This window comes from Lutra lutra, chromosome 9 (assembly GCF_902655055.1).
Source record: "Lutra lutra chromosome 9, mLutLut1.2, whole genome shotgun sequence".
In the NCBI taxonomy this organism is placed as follows: Eukaryota; Metazoa; Chordata; class Mammalia; order Carnivora; family Mustelidae; genus Lutra; species Lutra lutra.
Genome location: NC_062286.1, coordinates 100,186,763 through 100,211,368, shown reverse-complemented (window position 1 = coordinate 100,211,368; position 24,606 = coordinate 100,186,763). Strand labels below are relative to the sequence as shown.

At 41.7% G+C, this 24,606-nt stretch overlaps 1 protein-coding gene across 4 annotated transcripts in view; it reads left to right on the top strand.

Moving 5' to 3' along the window:
• SCP2D1 (SCP2 sterol binding domain containing 1) overlaps window positions 1-23,163 on the top strand; it is a 42,252-nt gene extending 19,089 nt beyond the window's left edge. The window contains exons 1-4 of one of the 4 annotated variants that reach the window (XM_047747210.1): window positions 7,094-7,120; window positions 9,040-9,129; window positions 18,265-18,383; window positions 22,445-23,163. In XM_047747210.1, coding sequence (XP_047603166.1) covers window positions 18,316-18,383; window positions 22,445-22,961 — 585 coding nt within the window. In that variant the 5' untranslated portion in view covers window positions 7,094-7,120; window positions 9,040-9,129; window positions 18,265-18,315 and the 3' untranslated portion in view covers window positions 22,962-23,163. Of the gene's footprint in view, window positions 1-7,093; window positions 7,121-9,039; window positions 9,130-18,264; window positions 18,384-22,444 lie in introns of those variants that run through there. The other 3 variants (XM_047747209.1, XM_047747212.1, XM_047747211.1) reach the window with 3 other exon arrangements.
• The last annotated feature ends 1,443 nt before the right edge of the window (window positions 23,164-24,606 follow it).

Below are 24,606 nucleotides of genomic sequence, written 5' to 3'. Positions count from 1 at the left end.
ATATGTATTTAATTTTCCTCAATATCTTTTCATGGCTTGATAGCTCATTTCTTTTTAATCCCTGAGTAGTATTTTACTGCCTAGTACCACAGTTGATTTGTCCACTCACCAAGCAACCCATCTTGGTTGCTTCCAAGTTATGTCAATTATGAATAAAGCTGCTATAAATATCCATATGTAGGTTTTTGTGTGGACATAATTTTTCAGCTCATTTGGGTAAATACCAGGGAACACAATTGTTGGATCATATGGTAAGAATATGTTTAGTTTTAAAAGAAATTGCCAAATTGTCATCTAAAGTAGCTATCCTATTTTGCATTTCCACCATTAATGAATGAGAGTTCCTGTTGCTCCACATCATTGCCAGCATTTGGTGTCATCAGTGTTTGGGATTTTGGTCATTTTATTAGGTGTGTGTTGGGGACACATATTTTTAATTTCTCAAGATTCTATGGGTTATCTAGGTGGCTCTTCTCATGTGGGCAACTCAACTAGGGCTGGATAGTCTAGGGTGTTCTCACTTTTATGTCTGGGGCCTTGGCTGGAATGGCGGGAAACCTCGTGGTTTCCCATGTGGTCTCTCATCCTCCAAAAGGCTAGCCCCGCCTTCCTCACATGGTGGTGGAAGGGTTCTAATAGCAGGAGAGGGCATGTCCAATTGTGCAGCACTTTTGAAGCCTCTGCTTTCATATGTTTGGTACATCCTATTGTCTAAAGTAGGTCACATGGGCATGCCCAGATTGTAGGGATGGAGAAATAATCCCCAGTTCTTGCGGGGAGGAGGAAACTTATCGTGACTACATTTCCCATCCACAGCAGTCAGTGATTGTGATGTCTAACTCAGCAAAGGAATCATTTCTTTAAACCACCCTAAATCCCCACCCCAGGTGGCATCCAGAAAAGCAGTTTCTTCAGTTATGTGAGGAAACATTATGTAAAGGAGATTAGATACTCTCATTCTTCTTTCCTAATTACCCAGTTGGTATTGTTTCAAAGGGGCAGTCATTGTTTCCTCAGCACCGTTAGGAACTCACAGCCTCTGGTCCTGTGTCCCATATAAGAAAAGCAACTCATTCATTCTTGGCTTCATTTCTTAACTGCTGGGAAAGAGGTTGTTGAGGTTTAAGGACTGATAATTAATCATGCCTCGTCCCCTTCCATCTTTGGAATCAGTTGAGAAATAAATGCAAGCATGGGAGTTAGAGGTCAGAAGAGCACTTCTTTGCTGGCAGCACTGGATCAGAGAATGTGGTTTGGACTATGGCCAGACAGGCTTCCTGCTTCTTCCCTTCAGGAGAGACCTGGGTTGCCCATGGGGCTGCAGAGCGGTCAACTGGCCTGGCCAGACAAAAGGAGAATTGTTGCCTTTTTCTTTCAGGTCATGGCAGTCAAGACAGAGGGATCAGAGCAGGGGTCGGGAACTGGGACTGAAGGGCCACTCAGGCTGTGGGTGGCTGTGGCTCCTCCCTCCTCTCCAGCAGTCAGTGAAGAGTGAGAAAGGAGTGGAAAGAAGATTAGGTAGAAGGTTCCCCCAATACTTTCCATTCTGATTTTTTTTGCAATTTTCCTTTATGCATATATTTCTTAAATTCGTTTTGAAGCATAATGTATGTATAGAGAAGAGCACATCATAAGTGTACGGCTCAGTACATTTTCACAAATTGAAAACATTCAGGTAATCAGCATCTGGATCAAGAATTAGAAAATTACCAGCTCCCTAGAAGCTCTATGGAATCTTGGTCTGGCTTCTTTTGCTCACAATTATGACTGTAAGGTTCACCACGTTGTGTATAGATTTATACTGTTAATTTTCGTTGCTGTAATATCCTACTCTGAATATCGTGTAATTTATTTCCATTTTATGCCCATGATAGGCATATGTGTAGTTGACAGATTTAGCTGATTTGAAACATTGTTATATGTGCCTTTTGTGAAAATATGCAGTTATTTCTGGTTGATATATCCCTAGAAATATCCCCTGGGACCCAGTGATTCCACTTCTAGAGTTATACCCAAGAGAAATGCCTAGGAATTTTAGATACTGAAACTGTTTTCCGAAGTGGAACAGCTGGGCACTCCTGCTGGTAGGATTATGAGAGTTCCAGTCGCCCACCTTCTTGCCTCCTCACACTTTGGAAGATGCAAAGTTCCTGTTCTATAGATGAGGGTGAAATACCAGGAGAGGGAGAAAAAGGGAGGAATTTTGCAAAGGACTTTTAAAAAGAATTTTTTTTTAATTAAAAAAATTTTTTTTTAAATTTGTTAGAGAGAGAGAGAGAGACAGAGCACGAGCACAGGCAGACAGAGTGGCAGGCTAGAGGCAGAGGGAGAAGCAGGCTCCCTGCCGAGCAAGGAGCCTGATGTGGGACTCGATCCCAGGATGCTGGGATCATGACCTGAGCCGAAGGCAGCCGCTTAACCAACTGAGCCACCCAGGTGACCCTTTTAAAAAGAATTTTTAAAAACGTGTCACTCCATCTTATTTTTTTGATGTATTTCAAACCAAGTTGTAGACAATTAACAGATGGGGTCTTTTGAGGTGCAGAGTACTACCCTACAAGCAGGAGAGTGATTTACGATCTAACTTTAGAAACTTGAGATGCTCTCAAAGTCTCACCCAGCTCTGTGGAGGAAGGGCTTGCAGACAAAATGTTCCCTCCACAGAAATTGTGATAAAACACCAGTTAGTGACTGCAGCAATGAAGTGGGAGTGTTTAACCTTTCAGGCGTGCCAACAATGTGCTCCTTAATTTGAAAATAGGGTACAAAGTGTTAGCAAGTGAAGAATAGTAATCGTTCATCACTCAACTTGACATATCTCCTTCGCAGCAGAGGCAAGAGAAGGAACCCTCTCTGCTCCACTTATTCTGGCTTTCGTCTAACTTCTCTGAGAAAGGACCAGATGCTCTAATGGGGGTCCCAGACACTGAAAATATCCAGAGATCAGGAGAAAACAGGCTGACAGCTTTCCCCTTGAGAAGCCTACCTTCCCTCTGAGCTCCTCAGTGCACTTCATATGCATTACCCAGCAGCAAGTCTTATTATCCCTTTTTGCAAACTGTAGAAAATGGTGCAGAGAGGCTAAAAAGGCTCACTTGAGGCTACAAGGGAAGCCAAATGTTCAGCTCAAAATAGAAACTGAGAGCTCTGGGAAATTCAGACAGCCTGAGAGGGTCCTTTAATCTCCGGGCCCTTCCGTGTCTTTTTAGACAATAAACCTTTCCTTGAAAGAGTTTTTATTCCCTGAATGACAGGGCTGCCAACTCTCCCTCCAGGATGTTGTAAAAAGGTCACATTTAACAGTGGAAATTGAAACTCTAATTGACTTCTCTTAAAACAGGAAAACAAGCCCCCTGTATTCCTTCTCTTGGCCAGATGTTTGTAATTGTCCCATTGGGATTCTACCTTGAGGGAAGCTGAAGAGGTGAAATAGACCAGTTCATGGGAATTAGTATCATTACAGACTCAAGATTTGTTTTTGCTGTGTGGTGGAAGACATGGAGACGCCATCCCAGCAGAAAGAGGTTTCAGGAAGAGGGTTGTAGCTCATGTCCCTAGAGACTGGGACCAAAGAAGCCCCAGAATCTCTTTCAGTGATCAGGAAAGAGGTAGAGGTGAATCCGTCATTTCCAGATCCGGGTGTGTAGGGTCCTATGATTATTTAGCTTAATTGTGTTACTTGCCTTAGCCTAGGGAATTTTAACAGAGATCATCTGAGCAAAGTCTTAAAATGTACTTGTGCAGGAGGTCTCACCTTCTTGTATTTCAGTCATTATCATGAGAAGAACATGCCTCAGGGAGCCTACTGGTCAAGGAAGGTGAGACACGTGGATGAGACTGTGGAACCTAGTCTAACTGAGCCCAGCCTAGACCAGCCGATCTCTAGCCTCTCCACAAACATGTAAGCAAGAGACAATTGCTTATTGTTGTGAGCCACTGAGTTTTGTGGTGGTTTGTTATGTAGCACATTATGTTATAGCTGACTGATACAGGCCCATTGAAAGGAGGTAGAGAGAGATACTTAGTGACAAAATTTGCAGAAGTTCTCAGCTTGGGGTAGCCATATAGCAAGTACCTTGTAACTGTGAGAGGAGCTGAATTCAGTGGGGTGATTGTATTTCATATATTTGAAAAAGAAGACTGAACCACACTATGTGTTTTGAACGTCTGGCCTGCGTGTTGATATTTTCCTCTTCATTGTAACTTTTATGAATCCTCTTCTATTGGCTTCATTCCCATCTCTTCCCTAGTCAGTATGTTGACATCTTTTTATGACTCAATCTTGGGCTGAACTGTGAATACCCATAGGACCACTGCCTAGATTCTACAATTAACATTTTGCTGTATTTATTTTGTTTTGTGTCTGTCTATCCGTTCTTTTTTCCATCCATCAGGCCATCTTATTTTTTGGATGCATTTTGAAGTAAGTTGCAGACATCAGTGCACATCACCCTGATGGTGAATTTTGATAGTCATGTACCCATCACCCATGAAAGTTTCTTCATGTTCCTTCCCTGTTAATCCCACCCTCATACCCTAGGATAAAGACTAATTTTTTCTACTATAGATTGGTTTTTTCTGGGTTAGTATATAAATGGAACTATGCACTATGTAATCTTCTGTGTCCAGCTACTATTTGGTGTAATATTTTTTATATTCACACATGTTGTTGTATCTATCAGTAATGGTCCTCATTTTAAAATGAATAATTAGACAAGATATTTGTAAACTCCCTTTACTGTAAGGTTTGGGGCTTCTGTATGGTGTATACAGTTATAGTAACCACTGTTAAGTAATACACTCGAACCTCTGTCAGAGATCTGGTCCTTTGGTATTCACATCCCGCCCCCCCCTTTAAAGTTGATAAATCTTTCAAAACTGCTGAGGGAATTTATTGAGATTTGTCCCGTGGGCACAGTGCTTTTGATTTACTGAGCTGAGTAAAATGTAGGGGCTGACTGAGCTCTTAGGATTAATTGGCATCTGGCTTTTCCCCAAGGGGTCATCAGCAGTTTATCCTTCCCAGGACTCACAACAGCATGTCCAAACTGTTGTTTAGTGGGAATGAGTGAAAGACTTGGAGAGTTGTCTTTCTTACTTTGCTCTACTCTGGTTCCATAGCAGTGAGTGGGAAAAAAAATTTTAAGAAAATGAGAATAAAATGACAGTTTTCCTCCATGGTAGCTAAAAGCCAGTTCTCAGCCTATTTGACCACTTTATCCCTTAGACTTAGCTTGAAGAGTTGACTAATTTAACTAAGAATTAAAGCCACACTTAGTGTGGCCAGCTCCTGGCTTTGTTCCATGCCACTTTAGCTAAGCTGGAACTACACTTCCCAGAATTCCCCTCCCTGCAGACTTCCGGGTTTAGCGGGGACCAGGAGACTCGCGCTCCTGGGAAGACGGAAGTGACACAACACCGTCGTTCTTTCACCCTTGAAAGGCTGGTTTGGGGGCGCACGTGCTGTTGCTGGTCTTGGGGTTGGCGCCGACACTTGGCTCACCAGTGGGCGGGGGATAGCAGGCAGTTGTAGCACTCCTGCAGCCCCCCTGACAACTGGGCAGGCGGCGGGCCTGCAGCAACGTCAGCTTCCTTGGACCGCCATCGACTTCTCTGACTTCTGGGCCGGGCCGCCAGCCGCGCTGCCCGCCTGCTGGGCACCAGACACAGAAGCAACAGCTGTACAACAGCTGTGCAACCAGCTCCCTCCCAGAGCTGTATCACACATCCCGTATTCCGTGTTATTCTTGATGTTCCTGCATCTAATTGAATCCTGAGTGGGTGTCCCACCACAGAGGATGTGCAGCATTCACTACTGATTCTTCCCCCCCCCCCCCCCCCCCCCCCCCCCCCCGGCAGCTGGGCTTGGTTCCAAGATTCACAGTCCTTCCCGCAGCTAGGTGATTCAGGGAGAGCTGGCCGAGCCCAGCCTCGGAGGTGACTTGAGGAACCCAAGATAGTGTTGCTAAAGGTAATGGACCCAGTCCTAGCCCATGAGATGGAGGAGAAGTCACTGAAGTACTTCTAAAGAATAGGCCCTTTGGATAAAGAGATAAGTGCGGGAGGAAATGGCTTTTTGTTGTTGTTCTACTAGATGTTGCCCAAAACTAATGCTTCCACAAGGGACACTGGCCTTAGGAGGACATGTTGCAGGAAGATGGAAGGAATGAAGTTGGCCCATGAAAGCTCACTGAGCTGCTCAAGAAACCAACCCTTATCCCTTGTTGCCTGGTCCGTTTCAGCACTGATGAAGGTCCAGTGTCCTGGGAAGCCCCTCAGTCCGGAGCATGCCCAGTGGGTGGTCCCTCTTGCCCTGCCTCAGGGCAGAGATGATAATTCCCTTTCCTGTTTAAGTCCCCTGAGTTGTGGCTGTTTTGGGCGAGTGTAACTCAAAGGATTCTGAATGGTATGGGGCAGTATGAGAATGTGTCTCTAGTTTCTGACAGCAGCTGTAAAAGAGGTACTCTAAAAAATACTTTGTGTAATGTCAATGTCATTGGAAAAGTGCTTCACTCATCTCAAACTATCTGTGTGTCTTTTGTTTGTTCAAATCAATTTCACTAATCTATGGGCAGGTAAAACTTAGCACATTTTACTAATTAAAAAAAAGTTGCCACTTGAGCACACATATGGTATATTAAAAGATAAATATAAGTATTCTATTTTAGGTCTTTGCATGTCTTTGGACCTTTATTTAGCTTCCTCTTAAAATAGGAGTGCCCTTAATGTGATGGCTATGGAGGGAGGGGATATGGAGGGAGGGGAGTGATCTCTGTTCTTTATGTTTAGAAGTCTTAAATAAGTTACTGGGACTTTAAGAATATATTTGTAGGTGAGTTTGGTGTCATTCAGTTGATTTTTTTTTTTCCCCAGAAAGAAAGGCTTCCAGGGCTTAACACTGTCCTCCTGTGGGTGCAGTAGATTAATTGTACTATTATAGTTAATAGTGATTGTATTACTATTACTTTCCTTTCCTGTGTCTACACCTGTCCTAGCTTTGGCTGCTGTAACAAAAATACCATCCTGGATGGCTTACACATAACAAATAAAAGAATTTATTTTTCACTGTTCTGAAGGCCAGAGGTCCTAAGAGCAGGATGGCAGCATGGTGACAGCTCTGGTAAGAACCCTCTTCTGGGTTGCAGACTGCCAGCTTCTCATTTTAACCTCATATCGGGGAGAGCCCAGAGGGGAAACAAGCTGTCTTGTGACTCTATAAGGGCACTGTCTACGGCCATACCACCCTGAGTGCACCCGATCTCGGAATGTAAGCAGGGTCAGGCCTGGTTAGTACTTGGATGGGAGACTCTATAAGGGCACTAATCCCATTTCTGTGGGCTCCACCCTCATGACCTCATCTAATCCTCTTTAACGCCCAAAGGCACCTCCTCTTAATAGTACCACATTATGGGGGGAAGCTTCACCATATGAATTCTGGGGGTATGCTTACAGTGTGTCCATAATGACACCTTTTGCCATGTAGTATGTGCCCTCCCACTCTGACTTTGGGTATGCCCATGTGTTGTTCTTTGGCCAGTAGGTGCAAGCAGAAGCTGGAAAAGTAGTGACATAGTTGGGATTGTTCATGTTCTGCTTCCCCTATGACTATGTGCCAAGGTTAGCCCATTGGAGAATGAGTGTCACACGGCACAAGCACAGCAGTTGGCAAACTGCCAGATGTGAGTGAGCCCAGAGGACAGAGAAGAATCACTCAACTGAATCTAACCCAAATTGTTGATCCATTAACTCACAAGCTGAAGAAATGCTTACTGCTTTAAGCCAGGGAGATTGGGGGTGGTTTGTTACACAGCATTATTGCAGCAATGGATAACTAAGACATCTTTTTATCCATCAGGGACAATTTGGATGGGCTGTAAGAAGGAGCTAAATGTGTTGGCTTTATAGACAATTGTACCTTATAGAATTTAACTCAGAAGTTGCCCAGGAATCACCCACTTGGGCATGCTTATGTCCTAGTAAAACATAAATATAACAGGACTATTTTAAGTATATATGTGTGTCTTCAGGCCTTTAGTTTTGTCCAAAAATGGGGTGGCTTCACGTGGACCAGATCCCACCAGTGGGAGCTGGTCTCTGTTCCACATGTATGATAGCCTTGAGTGAGTTATTGGGGATTTTTATATGAGTCTGGTGTAATTCAACAATTAAATTCAGGGGCAGCAACCACTAGATGCCCATGTTACTTCCTTATGGTGGTTAGGAAAATATTGAGGTGGTTTTCCAGGATGCTGATGCGAAATCATATGTGATTATTTATTTATAAAGATTTTATTTATTTATTTGACAGAGAGATCACAAGTAGACAAAGAGGCAGGCAGAGAGGGAGAGAGGGAAGCAGGCTCCCTGCTGAGCAAAGAGCCCAATGCAGGACTCGATCCCAGGACCCTGAGATCATGACCTGATCCGAAGGCAGCAGCTTAACCCACTGAGCCACCCAGGCGCCCATATGTGATTATTTAAATTTAAATTAATTGTAGGGGCACCGGGGTGGCTCAGGCAGTTAAGCATCTGACTCTTGGTTTTGGCTCAGAGTGGCGAGATCGAGCCTCTAGTGGGGCTCTGCATGATCGGCACAGAGTCTGCTTGAGGTTCTCTCTTTCCCTCTGCCCCTTCTCTCTCTCTCTCTCTCTCTCTGAATAAGTAAAATCTTAAAAAAATATTTAAATTCATTGTAAGTAAATAAAATTAATCCAGTTCTTCAGTCATACCAACCATAAGTCTATAGCCCCACAGCTATGGATGGCTAGCAGCTACCGCTTTGGATGGCACAGATGCGGAACATTTTCATTATCTCAGAAAATTTTATTGGGCAGTGTTGGACTCAGTGCTTATGTTCACATTTCTTATTTACAACCTCTTTCCTGTCTAAACCTCTAGTTTCTGCTGACCAGTTGATTCTGACAGCCCCTCAGTCTGTACCCTTTGGGAAAAATGAATTATTGTTTTCTAGATTATTTAATAAAACTCAAGCTAGCCTGTTTCAACATTTACAACATTCAGTGTTCTCTTCATGTACAGGCCACAAAGCTAAATGACAGAGGGAGTAACCGTGCTGCCAGAGCAGGAAGGCTTGGGGAGGAGTGAGGACAGCTAAGAGAATCTCCCAGTGTGAGTTGTAAACTTCAGTTGTCTAACAAAACTTGAGGGGGACAGAGGATAAAATGAAGCATGGAGGAGACTGTTGGGCAAAATCGTGCTCCACTGGTCAGGCACTTCTGAACTTGCCCCTTCCACACCCACCCCAGCTGAGCTAGCATTTACTAGAGGACGGAGTTCATAACTTGTCTCCATTCTTTTCCCCTAAAGCAGCTTCTCCCCAGATCACCTCTGGCCTCTCTTCACCTCTTTACTCACATGGATGGGTTGACTTTTTTTGGTTTTACTCTTTTTTTTTTAAATGATTTTATTTATTTATTTGACAGACAGAGATCACAAGCAGGCAGAGAGGCAGGCAGAGAGAGGGGAGGAAGCAGGCTCCCTGCTGAGCAGAGAGCCCGATGCGGGGCTCGATCCCAGGACCCTGAGATCATGACCTGAGCCGAAGGCAGCAGCTTAACCCACTGAGCCACCCAGGCGCCCCGGTTTTACTCTTTTGATTTTATTTTTATTTTAAACAATCCCAATTACAGAAAATTTGCAAGTACCCTAATTTCCTGAATAATTTTAAAAGATGTTTTTATTTTAATTCCAGTATGGGTGTTATATTATATTATTATTATAATATATATAATTAATATTATATATATTATATATATAATTAATATTATATTATTATTATTATTATTATGTTATTATTTTCAGGTGTACAATAGAGTGATTCAACAATTGCATGCATCACCTGGTGCCATTATGATCAGTGTACTCTTCATCTGCTTCACTTACTTCACTCATCTCCACACCATGTCCCCAGTGGTAACCATCTGTTTTTCTCTATAGTTGAGTCTGTTTCTTGGTTGGTCTCTCTTTCTCTGTCTGTCTCTCTTTCCTTTGCTCATCTGTTTTGTTTCTTAAATTCCATGTATGGATGAAACCATATGATATTTGTCTTTCTCTGAGTGATTTATTTCACTTAGCATTATATTCTTAGCTCCATCCATGTTGTTGCAAATCGCAGGATTTCATTTTTAATGGGTGAATAATATTCCAATGTATACATATACCACAACTTCTTTATCCATTCATCTCTCAATGAACACTGGAGCTGCTTCCATAATTTGGTTATTGTAAATAATGCTGCTATAAAATAGGGGTGTATGTATCCCCTTTGAATTAGTGTTTTTATATTTTTTGAGTGAACACCAAGAGAGTGATTACTGAATCATAGGGTAGTTTTATTTCTAACTTTTTGAGGAACCTCCATATTGTTTTCCAAGTGTCTGTACCAGTTTGCATTCCCACCAACAGTACATGAGGGTTCCTTTTTCTCCACATCCTCACCAATCCCATTGTTTCTTGCATTTTTAACTTTAGCCATTTTAACCAGTGTGAGGTACTATCTCATTGTGGTTTTGATTTGCATTTCCTTGATGTTAGTGATGTGGAGCATCTTTTCATGTGTCTGTTGGCCATCTGGATATCCTCTTTGGAAAAATGTCTGTTCATGTCTGGTGCCCATTTTTAATTGGATTATTCATTTTTGGGGTGTTGAGTTGTATCATATTATATATTTTATATATTTATATATGTATTTATATATATTTTATATATTTTATAAATTATACATATTTCATAAATATATATTTTAGAGGCTAACCCTTTATCAGAATTGTCATTTGCAAACATCTTCTCCCATTGAGTAGGTTGCCTTTTAGTTTTGTTGATTGTTTCCTTCACTGTGCAGAAGTTTTTTATTTTGATGAAGTCTCAAAAGTTTATTTTTGCTTTTATTTCCCTTGATAGGAGACATATCTAGATGTTACAGCTGATGTTAGAGAAATTACTGCCTGTGCTCTCTTCTAGGATTTTTGGGCTTTCAGGTCTCCATTTAGATCTTTAATCCATTATGAGTTTATTTGTGTGTTTGGTGTAAGAAAGTGGTCTGGTTTTCATTCTTTTGAATGTGGTTGTTTTCCTAACACCATTTGTTGAAGAGACTATCTTTTTCTCATTCAATAGTCTTTCTGGCTTTATTAAAGATTAGTTGGCCACATAATTGTGGGTTTATTTCTGGATTTTCTATTCTTTTCTATTGATTTATGTGTCTTTTTTTTTCTAGTACCATGCTCTCTTGATTACTACAACTTTGTAATATAACTTGAAGTCTGGAATTATGATGCCTCCACAGTGCTTTTCTTCTTAAAGATTGCTTTGGCTATTTGAGGTCTTTGTGGTTCCATACACATTTTAGGATTGTCTATTCTAGTTCTGTGAAAAATGCTGTTGGTATTCTGATAGGGACTGCATTAAATGTGCAGTTGCTTTGGGTAGTATAGATATGTTAACAATACTTGTTCTTCCAATTCATGAGCGTGAAATGTCTTTCCATCTCTTTGTGTGGTCTTTAATTTCTTTCATTGATGTTTTATAGTTTTCAGAGGACAGGTCTTTCATCTCTTTGATTAATTTTATTCCGAGGTGTTTTATTATTTTTGATGCAACTGTAAATGGGATTGCTTTCTTAATTTCTCTTTCTGCTGCTTCAGTATTAATGTACAGAAATGCAACAGATTTCTGTACATTGATTTTGGATCCTGCCCTACTGAATTTGTTTATCAGTTCTAGCAAGTTTTTTGGTGGAGTTTTTAAGGTTTTTCTCTATATAGTATCATGTCATCTGCAAATAATGAAACTTTTACTCTTTCCTTACCAATTTGGATGCCTTTTATTTCTTTTTGCTCTCTGACCACTGTGGCTAGGACTTCCAGTACTATGTTGAATAGAAATGGTAAGAGTCAATATCCTTGTCTTGTTCCTGACCTTAAACAAAGGGGGAAAACCTTCGTTTTTTTCCCATTGAGTAGAAGTTCACTGTGGGTTTTTCATGTAAGGCTTTTTATTATTTTGAAGTATGTTCCCTCTTAAACTACTTTGTTGACAGTTTTTATCAAGATGTTTGTGATGACTTTTTTGGATGGTTGATCTGGGAAGTATGAACTGAGCTCTTCCATGTCCAGAACTTTCCCTTGGTGGGCCCCTTACTACTAACCTCGTAGGCAAAGGCCTCCCAGGATGGGGGCTGATAGTAGTTGGATAGCTCTGCGTTGCATCTTGGGATATAGTTGGCAAGTCCACTAGAGCCTCATATAAAGTACTTTCCCTTCAACTACATTTCCCTCAGTTATCACTTAACTTTTATTTATTTAAGTAATCTCTACACCCAACATGGGACTCAAACTCACAACCCCAAGATTGAGAGTCAGGTGCTCTTTCAACTGAGCCAACCAGGTGCCCTGCTTCCTCAGTTATCACTTAACAGTAAAATTTTGGTTTCCATCTGGGATTTCTTGTCTTAGTTCTCAATTTCTTTAGAATTCAGATGGGGAAGAGAAATGCTGTTTATTGGATGTTCCCACTGACCCCATAGTCTTGGTAAAGTGTTTTCTGCTCATGCTTGATTTGGGATACACCTGTGCACCTGCCTCCAGTTTAGCATGTGTCTGACCCCCAGTGCCTGAAGTGTATCCAGTTAGCTGTTTTTGCAGATTTAAATGCACGGGGAGAAACCAAAGTGGTTTAAACTGAGGTGTGAAGGAAGGGCAGAGTTTGGATGGAAATAGAGGGCAGGATACACAAACCTAGAGGCAGAAAATTCAAGGGAGGAGTCAAGATGGCAGAGAAGTAGCAGGCTGAGACTACATCAGGTAGCAGGAGATCAGCTACATAGCTTATCTAAAGATTGCAAACACCTACAAATCCAATGGGAAATCGAAGAGAAGAACAGCAATTCTAGAAACAGAAAACCAACCACTTTCTGAAAGGTAGGACTGGCGGAGAAGTGAATCCAAAGCGACGGGAAGATAGACAGTGGGGGGAGGGACCGGCTCCTGGCAAGTGGTAGAGCAACTGAGCACAAAGTCAGGACTTTTAAAAGTCTGTTCCGCCGAGGGACATCACTCCAGAGGCTAAACCGGGGTGAAGCCCACGCGGGGTCAGCGTGGCCTCAGGTCCTGCAGGGTCACAGAAGGATTGGGGGTGTCTGAGTGTCAAAGAGCTTACAGGTATTAGAACAGGGAAGCCGGCTACAGAGACAGAGCCGAGGAGTGAGCTCTCAGCTCGGGGTTACCATGAACCGGTCGCAGGCTCGGTCAGCTCAGAGCACGGCTGGAGGCCAGGGAGACAGGAGTAATTGGGCGATATTCTCTGAGGGCACGCTGAGGAGTGGGGCCCCGAGATCTCAGCTCCTCCGGGCCGGAGACTGGGAGGCCACCATTTTCATTCCCGTCCTCCAGAACTCTAAGGAAAGCACTCAGGGAACAAAAGCTCTTGAAAGCAAACCCGAGTGGATTACTCAGCCCGGCCCCTGGTAAGGGCAGTGCAATTCCACCTGGGGCAAAGACACTTGAGAATCACTACAACAGGCTCCTCCCCCAGAAGATCAACAAGAAATCCAGCCAGGGCCAAGTTCACCTACCAAGGAGCACAGGTTCAATACCAAGGAGAGCAGTGGAATTCCAGAGGAGGAGAAAGCAAAGCAAGGAACTCACAATTTTGCCCCATGATTCTTTAGTCTTGCAGTTAATTTAATTTTTTTTTCAATTTTTTTCCTCTTCTCATTTTTTTAACTTTTACCCTTTTCTTTTTTAATGTTTTTAAACTAGTTTATCTAATATATATAAAAAAGAAAATTAGATTAAAAATCTAATATATATATATATATATATATATATATATATATATATAATTTCTTTTTTACATTTTTTTCTTTATTCGTTTACATTTTTTATTTTTTTTTTCTGAACCTCTTTTTATCCCCTTTCTCCCTCAACATGATTTGGGATCTCTTCTGATTTGGTTAAAGCGTATTTTCCTGGGGTCTTTGCCACCCTTTTATTATTTTACTTGCTCCTTCATATACTCTTATCTGGACAAAATGACAAGGCGGAAAAATTCACCACAAAAAAAAAAAAAAAAAAAAAAAAAGAACAAGAGGCAGTACCAAAGGCTAGGGACCTAATCAATACAGACATTGGTAATATGTCAGATCTAGAGTTCAGAATGACGATTCTCAAGGTTCTAGCCGGGCTCGAAAAAGGCATGGAAGATATTAGAGAAACCCTCTCGGGAGATATAAAAGCCCTTTCTGGAGATAAAAGAACTAAAATCTAACCAAGTTGAAAAAAAAAAAAAGCTATTAATGAGGTGCAATAAAAAATGGAGGCTCTCACTGCTAGGATAAATGAGGCAGAAGAAAGAATTAGCTATATAGAAAACCAAATGACAGAGAATAAAGAAGCTGAGCAAAAGAGGGACAAACAGCTACTGGACCATGAGGGGAGAATTTGAGAGATAAGTGACACCATAAGAAGAAACAACATTAGAATAATTGGGATTCCAGAAGAAGAAAAAAGAGAGAGGGGAGCAGAAGGTATATTGGAGAGAATTATTGGAGAGAATTTCCCTAATATGGCAAAGGGGACAAGCATCAAAATCCAGGAGGTGTAGAGAACCCCCCTCAAAATCAACAAGAATAGGTCCACACCCTGTCACCTAATAGTAAAATTTACAAGTCTTAGTGGCAAAGAGAAAATCCTGAAAGCAGCCGGGGAAAAGAAGTCTGTAACATACAATGGTAAAAATATTAGATTGGCAGCAGACTTATCCACAGAGACCTGGTAGGCCAGAAAGAACTGGCATGATATATTCAGAGCACTAAATGAGAAAAACATGCAGCCAAGAATACTATATCCAGCTCGGCTATCATTGAAAATAGAAGGAGAGATAAAAAGCTTTCAGGACAAACAAAAACTGAAAGAATTTGCAAACACAAAACCAGCTCTACAGGAAATATTGAAAGGGGTCCTCTAAGCAAAGAGAGAGTCTAAAAGTACTAGATCAGAAAGGAACAGAGACAATATACAGGAATAATCACCTTAAAGGCAATACAATGGCACTAAATTAATATCTCTCAATAGTTACCCTGAATGTTAATGGGCTAAATACCCCAATCAAAAGACACCGGGCATCAGATTGGAAAAAAAAAAACAAAACCCATCTATATGTTGCCTATAAGAAACTCATTTTAGACCCAAAGACACCTCCAGATTTAAAGTGAGGGGGTGGAAAAAAATTTACCATGCTAATGAACATCAGAAGAAAGCAGGGGTGGCAATCCTTATATCAGATCAATTAGATTTTAAGCCAAAGACCATAATAAGAGATGAGGAAGTACACTATATCATACTCAAAGGATCTGTCCAACAAGAAGATCTAGCAATTTTAAATATCTATGCCCCTAACGTGGGAGCAGCCAACTATATAAACCAATTAATAACAAAATCAAAGAAACATATCAACACTAATACAATAATAGTAGGAGACTTTAACACTCCCCTCACTGAAATGGACAGATCATCCAAGCAAAAGATCAACAAGGAAATAAAGGCCTTAAATGACACACTGGACCAGATGGACATCAGAGATATATTCAGAACAATCCATCCCAAAGCAACAGAATACATATTCTTCTCTAGTGCACATGGAACATTCTCCAGAATAGATCACATCCTGGGTCCTAAATTAGGTCTCAACCGGTATCAAAAGATTGGGATCATACCCTGCATATTTTCAGACCACAGTGCTCTGAAGCTAGAACTCAATCACAAGAGGAAATTTGGAAAGAACCCAAATATATGGAGACTAAACAGCATCCTTCTTTTTTTTAAATTTATTTTTTTAAATTTTCAGCATAACAGTATTCCTTGTTTTTGCACCACACCCAGTGCTCCATGCAATCTGTGCCCTCTCTAATACCCACCACCTGGTTTGCCCAACCTACCACCCCCACCACTTCAAACCCCTCAGATTGTTTTTCAGATTCCGTAGTCTCTCATGGTTCACCTCCCCTTCTAATTTCCCCCAACTCCCTTCTCCTCTCTAACTCCCCTTGTCCTCCATGCTATTTGTTATGCTCCACAAATAAGTGAAACCATATGATAATTGACTTCTCTCTGCTTGACTTCTTTCACTCAGCATAATCTCTTCCAGTCCCGTCCATATTGCTACAAAAGTTGGGTATTCATCCTTTCTGATGGAGGCATAATACTACATAGTGTATATGGACCACATCTTCCCTATCCACTCGTCCGTTGTAGGGCATTTTGGTTCTTTCCACAGTTTGGCAACCATGGCCATTGCTGCTATAAATATTGGGGTACAGATGGCCCTTCTTTTCACTACATCTGTATCTTTGGGGTAAATACCCAGTAGTGCTATTGCAGGGTCATAGGGAAGTTCTATATTTAGTTTATTGAGGAATCTCCACACTATGAACAGACATTTCTGTAAAGAAGACACCCACATGGCCAACAGACACATGAAAAAGTACTCCACATCACTTGGCATCAGGGAAATACAAGTCAAAACCACAATGAGATATCACCTCACACCAGTCAGAATGGCAAAAACTAACAAACCAGGAAACGACAGATGCTGGTGAGGATGGGGAGAAAGGGGAACCCTCCAACACTGTTGGTGGGAATGCAGGCTGGTGCAAACACTATGGAAAACAGCATGGATATTCCTCAAAAAGTTGAAAATAGAGCTACCCCAGAACCCAGTAATCACACTACTGGGTATTTACCCTAAAGATACAAACATAGTGATCCGAAGGGGCACGTGCACCCGAATGTTTATAGCAGCAATGTCCACAATAGCCAAACTATGGAAAGAACCTAGATGTCCATCATCAGATGAATGGATAAAGAAGATGTGGTATATATACACAATGGAATACTATGCTGCCATCAAAAGAAATGAAATCTTGCCTTTGCGACAACTTGGATGGAACTGGAGGGTATCATGCTTAGCAAAATAAGTCAGTTGGAGAAAGACAACTATCATATGATCTCCCTAATATGAGGAAGTAGAGATGCAACATGAGGGGTTAAGGGGGTAGGAGAAGAATAAATGAAACAAGATGGGATTGGGAGGGAGACAAACCATAAGTGACTCTTAATCTCACAAAACAAACTGAGGGTTGCTGGGGGGGAGGGGGTTTGGGGGGTGGGGTTATGGACATTGGGGAGGGTATGTGCTATGGGACTGCTGTGAAGTGTGTAAACCTGGTGATTCACTGACCTGTACCCCTGGGGATAAAAATATATTATATGTTTATAAAAAACTGAAAATTAAAAAAAGAGTCTGTTTCTTGATTTATCTCAGTTTTTTCCTTTGCTCATTTTATACTGTATTTTGTTTATCCATTCATTCGTCGATGGACACTTGAGTTGTTTCCATCTCTCAGCTATTGTGAAGAATGTTGCTATGAACATGAACTAATATCTGTACAAGTGCCTGCTTTCATTATTTTGGGTATGTACCCAGCAATGGAACTGCTGGGTCATATAATAATTCTAGGGTTAATTTTCAGAGGAAGTGCCATTCTGTTTCCCACAGTGCTGCGCCATTCTCCATTCCCACCAGCAGTGCATGAGGGTTCGGATCTCTCCACATCCTTGCCAGCACCCACTTTCCATCTGTGTGTGTTCTTAACAGTGCCAGCCCAGGGCTTTCCGCAGTCAATGCTCAGCAAATATGTTGAGGGGATGGAGATGGTAACAAACTTGAGGATCCTTGAATACTCAAGTTATCCAAATTCTTGCAGAACTTTTGATGAAATTTAGTGTGGAAAAGATCTTGGGAATACTGGAACATTTCCTCAGAATACCTGACCTCTAGAAAGGGGTCATCCTTAGGACAATGATGATGGTGAGTTGTGGGGAGCCCTTCCTGCCTGAAGTGAACTGCCTCTCCTTCTTCTGTTGCCAGATAAATATGTGGGTCCAAGGTTATGGATTTTTCCATGAATAAGAAAAGCCACAGATCTGGATCTTAAAATGTGAAATCTCTCTTTTTGTGTGTCAGTAGCTATGGCAGATTACATTGTTGGTCCCAGTTTTTCTCTTCTCCCTGCCTCTTGCCCAGTCATGTCCCCTCCATGGTAGAGTGTGCCTCCTTAACTCTTGACTTTGCACCTGGCTCTGAGAGTTGCTTTTTGCTGCTGGTCCATGGGCAGGAGTGGCACTGAGCCAGGGACAAGCCTGGGCCTTTCTGCTCACTGCCCTTTTACTTCTGCCATTACCACAGGAGGGACATGCCTGGCTGGCCTACTGGTTGCAGACAGAAAGTGAGAGACACATGTATCTAGAACAGCAGCCTAGTCCATCTCAGTGCAGTGCAGCAGACCCCAGCCACCCAAAAGACACGTGAGAAATAATTATTTAATGTTAGTTACATGCTGCTAAAATTTTGAGGTTGTTTGTTTTGCTACATAATATAGCAAGAGTTAAGTGATATAAGAATGAATTAAAAAGTTAAAATTATGCATCACAGTGCAATAGTAGCAACTGACAGATATAGGAACTAATTAAAAAAAAAAAAGGAATCAGTATTCCATGTTTGGCTTGTGCCCTCTGCTTTAGACAGAACTCATACCAGTGACAGTGAAGATCTGTCCATGCCTCTTTTTGTTTTTAAAGTCAGGTTTGTTGAGGTATAATTTACATACTTAAATGCATCCCTTTTAGTATACAGTTCTGGATTCTGACAAATACATACAATTGTGTAAGCACCAGCACAATCAGGAAAAGTTCCATCACTGTCTCCCACTCCTACCAAAAAGAAATTCTTTGTGTTCCTTTCTAGACAAACTCAATTTCTTCCCCTAATCCACTGGTCCTTTTTTTTTCTTTTTGCAGTTCTGCCATTTTTAGAATGCTGTATGAATTGAATCGTATGTCATCATTTGAATCTGGTTTCTTTCTTTTGGCATAATGCATCTGAGGTTTATCTGCGTTGTGGAGTGAATCAAGAGGTTGTTTCTTTTTGTTGCCAAGTAGTATTCCATTCTATAACTATGCCATTTTGCTTATCTGATCTTCTGTTGATGAACAAAAGATGAAGGACCTAAGCAAAGATTTGGATTTTCTCCTAGTGTTTTGCTTTGATGGACGATGCTTCTGGGAACACTCATAATGTCCTACCTTTCTTTTCCTTTCATTTCTCTTGCATAAATACTCAAGAGAAGTGCCTACGGGTTGTGTGCTGAGTGTGTGTTTGACTTTTACCACCCTAGCCAGCAGTCTTCCACAGCAGCAGCATTTTGCACTCCCACTAACCCTGCATGGGAGCTCCAGTTGCTCAACAGCTTTGCCAACACTTGCCATCGTCAGTCTTTCCAATATTCATGATTTTCGTGGGTGGGAAGATGTATCTCACTGTATTTTTAATTTGCTTGTCCTTAGGGACTCATGATATTGAGCACCTTTCCAAGTATACTGGCCATTCATACTGGAATTCCTTTAATGGTAGAAATGCTTACAAAAGATAGGAACTCATGAAGGGGACAAATATGGGCTTGGAATTGTGTTCTCCTCTGACATGCTGAGGCAGGAATGGCAGCCTAGTTGGAGATCTATCTGAATAATTCAGAAGGAACAACCCTGCTCTGAGGAAAAGCATATATGGGTGATGGGTGGTGATGGGGGCTCAGTTCACTGTTGGTGGCTCACAGCAATCTTACGGAGTATTCACTCACCTCTTTGTTTAAAATTCTCTGTGCAGATGTCCATACCAGGTGGCCTCAGGTTAAAGTCTTGGTTTTGGGAGCTGCTGGGTTTTGTTTAACTGCTCCATGTTGAGCAGTTAAAATGTTGCTTATCTATCATATACCAAAGAAAATATACCAAATCATTTTTTTTTTAATTTTCTGCATTCCTTCCCGAGAGAACAAAGCTACAATCAACTCTATTTAATGTAGCTTCACTTGAATATAAGAGCAGCATGGTTATGAAAGGTCATAGTCACTCACTTGATGGAGCTCCCAATGGCCAAACCTGGGACAGTTTGAGCAAGAAAATACCTAATGACAAGAATAGATTATGACCCACAGAATAAAATAAATATTCACAAGTCCCTACTGAGATAAAGACATATTTGAACAAATAAAGAAATGGGGGAGAAGGGGCAGCTCTTCTTTTTTTTTTTTTAATTAACATATAATGTAATATTTGTTTCAGGGGGATAGGTCTGTGATTCATCAGTCTTACACCCATCACTCCCCTATAGCACATACCCTCCCCAATGTCCATCACCCAGATACCCCATCCCCCACCCCCCCTCGCCTCCAGCAACCTGCAGTTTGTTTCCTGAGATTGAGTCTCTTAGGGTTTGTCTCCCTTTCTGGATTCGTCTTGTTTCATTTTTCCCTCTCTTCCCCTATGATCTTTTGTCTTGTTTCTCATATTCCTCATATCAGTGAGATCATATGATAATTGTCTTTCTCTGGCTGACTTATTTCACTTAGCATAAAACCCTCTAGTTCTATCCACGTCATTGCAAATGGCAAGATTTTGTTTTTTTTGATGGCTACCTAGCATTCCTTAAAAAAAAAAAAAGATTTTATTTATGTATTTGACAGAGAGAGACACCTCAAGAGAGGGAACACAAGCAGGGGGAATGAGAGAGGGAGCAGCTGGTTTCATGCTGAGCAGGGAGCCTGATGTGGGGCTTGATCCCAGGGCCCTGGGATTATGACCTGAGCTGAAGGCAGATGCTTAACAACAGAGCCACCCAGGCGCCCTGCATACTATTCCATTATATACATATACCACATTTTCTTTATCCATTTTTCTGTTGGTGGACATCTAAGCTCTTTCCATAGTTTGGCTATTGTGTACATTGCTGCTATAAACATTTGGGTGCACATGAGGGGCAGCTCTTCTTAAGCAAAATTCCAGTCGTTAAATCTAAAGGGAGTGATGGGGGTGGAAAATGGCCATTTGGTACATTTCACACTGATGGATGCAAAGAGAGGGCTGAAGTATGATATGAAACAGAATATTGGCAAAGTCTCATATCTCCTTATATGTTACTAATTACAGAAAGAAAAATAGTAATTGCAGTGGATAAGACTGGTAGATACAACTTTGACCAAGTGACCAAGGTCAACATCACCAGTCATGGGACACACTGATACCATGTAGCCCCTGATATGATGCACTGAGAAGGGCATAAGGTCATCTTTGTAGTATTTTGGCCCAAAATGCACAACCTCAACCTAATCATGAAAACAAAACAAAACAAAACAAAACACAGACTGCCCCCAATGAGGGACATTTTACAGAGGAACTTAGCCAGTATTCAAAAGTATCAAGGTCATGAAAGACAAAGACTGAAGAACTCCCAGACTGGAGAGCACTAGGGAGACATAAAAACTAAATTCAGTGCAGGATTCTGGACCAGAAGGTGGATTCAGGACTAGAAAAGGGACATTTGTGGGACAATTGGCAAAATTTGAGTATGGTCTGTAGATTAGTTAATAGTATTGTACCCATATTTCTTTCCTGGTATAGATCATTGTGCTGTGCCATGTAAAATATTAACCTTTGGGGAAGTGGGGTGCAGGTGATACAGGAACCTGGGTGTTTTTATAACCTTTTTGTAAATCTGACATTATTTAAAAATTAAAGGAAAATATATATGTATTCTAGAGTCATTCTACCTCTGTTTAAACCTGGCTACCCTACTTATTAGCTGTATGACTTTGGGTAAATCACTTCATTTCTCCTTGTCTCAGTTTCCCCATCTGTAAAATGGGAATAAAAAGAGTACCTTCCTCAGAGGATTGTAATGAAGCTTAAAAGTGATAATACATGTGTAATGCCTACAACAGTGGCTCAGAGGGAGGGTTATGTTATTATATGCAATGATCATTTGAGGCCAGCAGCATTCTCTGTTGGTCTTAGGGATATTTCTCCCTCCATCTCCTGATTTCTCCCTGTGCCTCTGAAGCTTTCTGATGCCAGTCCTGGTACTGATTCTTTCATAACCAGCCATTTTTCTCTAAAAACATTTCCCCTTCCACCAGTGGCTGTATAATGCCAAATCTAGCATTATGATCTGTTGCCTTAAGGATTTAAACACCTTCAAAGGAATCAGAATAACTGCTCTGAATTAGGATTGTTATGGGGAGAGGCCTGCATTGGAAAGACAGAACTCATATCACCAAAAAACCCCTCTGGGGCCACTTTCTCTTATTCCCATCATGGGGTCCAGACTCTTCTGGGCCTGTGAGACCAACAGCCCTGATTGGTTTGAGGGGGTAGTATAGATATGCCTCACAATTACCTATCTGAGGTCTCACCCCATGTTACATTTTAGTATCTGTTTGGCCAATAAGACTGCAGCACACACACTAGCCTCATTCCCTGCTTGGGCCTTACCTTTGATGTCACAATCTGACTTGTGGATATTGGTCTGGCCACAGCTGCTCACAAACCAGACGGCAAGGTCAAGAGGACCAGCACAGTAAGATGTGGAAGAGAATTGACCATCAGCCCAAGATCAAAGCAGTGGCTGGGCCTCAGGCCGGCCAGTTCAAAGAACTGGGTGCAGCGAGGGAACCTGCCATGCCACACCCTCTGGAGCTGTCAGAATTCCAGAGCTTCCCTGTGTTTGAGGACATTAGCCATCACATCAAAGAGATGGGGGCCCAACTGGTAAAGAAAGTCAATGCCATCTTTCAGCTGGACATCACCAAAGATGGGAAGACCATTCTGCAGTGGACCATTGATCTGAAGAATGGTTCTGGGGACATGTATCCAGGATCTGCCAGGCTCCCAGCTGACACTGTCTTCACAATCCCGGAACCTGTCTTTATGGAGTTGGTTTTGGGCAAAATGAACCCTCAGAAAGCTTTCCTTGCTGGCAAGTTCAAAGTGAGTGGCAAAGTTCTGCTTGGCCAGAAGCTCGAGAGAGTTTTCAAAGACTGGGCTAAATTTTAAGCATGTAAAATACCAAAGAAATGATCAGAACTTCTCTCCGGTTATAATGTTGAGCGGAAATCATGCTTAAACTGAAGATTAAAACAAAAAATATCCAATATTTTTACTCAAATTCTTCCCGTTCAAGTTTGATTAATTTTCCTGCTGATGCATTAATTTTCAGTGAGGGTTTTAGAGCAGTAAAGAGTGTTGGAGTGTCTCACCTAAAATCTTTGTCTTTTTCTTTCTTTAGGTTCATGTATGCTACACTATGTTAGGTTGAAAGCCACACATAGAGAAATGGGTGGTTTTGACACTTGGATTTAAATGCTTTCATGATTGAGTTCCTGAGAATTTTGTTTGTTTGCGCTTTGGGGAAAGAAGTACCCACCATCATTGTGTTGGTTTGCATTCCAGTTGGTAACTTGGTTCTTTGAGATTTTAATTTGCAGAACTTAGAGGGGTTGTGCTCTTGGTATATCATGACTTTGGATAGATATAATTCCAAGAGAATCCAGGGGTTTGGAAGAGGTTCTAGGCTACTGAATCTTAAACTAGAGCATGCATCACGCCACATGCAAGACTGGTAAAAGCCCAGATTGCTGGGCTCCACATCAGGGTCTCAGTGCTATAGGTCTGGGCGGGGGAGAATGTGCATTTCTAACAAGTTCCCAGGTGATGTTGATGGGACCACCCCTGGAGAACCCCTGCCCTAGTTCATGCTCCAGCTTTCAGAATTGGTAAAAACTATTCTGTTCTAGACCACTGAGATGTTGCCATTATTTAAATGAGATGTTTCCACGACTTAAAGGATCTCCTGGAATCTCCCCCATCCTCTGTGCCATTTCTGAAGTGTCAGGAGCTTGTTTACTGAGCATTTTACAAAACCAAACGTTAGGCTGGGAGACTTTCCCTTCTGGGAGCCCTGTTCATACATTGGAGGACTAGGAATAGAGCCAGCTGTAGCCTGATGTGACCTCTATGGGTGAGTGTCTGTGACGCTGGTTCCCCTGTGATCTGTGTAGACCTTTACCTTGTATACCTTTATACTCTGAAGCCCACATGGAAGGTTCCTGAAAACAGCCATGCCCTAAATGCATGCCTACCAAATTGTCCAGCTGTTCCATTCTGGGTGTTTCCCTAGGAGGAAAGAAAGCATATGCACAAGTACAAAAATGTGTACGTGAGGGTTCACAGCAGTTATATTTGTGATAGTTCCAGACTGTAAATAAGCCAAATGCCCATCAGTAGGTGATTGGGTGAACCATTCACCTACAGATGATGCTCTGTCGTACCCCAGAACACTACTCGGCAAAGAAAAAAAAAGGGATGAATTATTGATGTACATACAATGGCACGGACCAATGTCAGATTATGCTGAGTGGCAGAAACCAGAGAAAACCAAGTACAGAGTATGTGATTCTATTTATGTAACATACTAGGAAATGTGCACTGGGGGGACAGAAGGAGGATCAGTGGTTGCCAAGAGACAGGGATGGGGAGGGAAGAGGGTTGGGAGGCGGATTATTAATGGCTATGAGGAAGCTTGGGGGTGATGGGTAGATTTATTATCTTGATTGTGCCAATGGCTTCACAGGTGAATATATGGGGAAGACATCACATTGTATACTTTATATACCCATGGGAAGCTTTTTCTGTGTCAGTA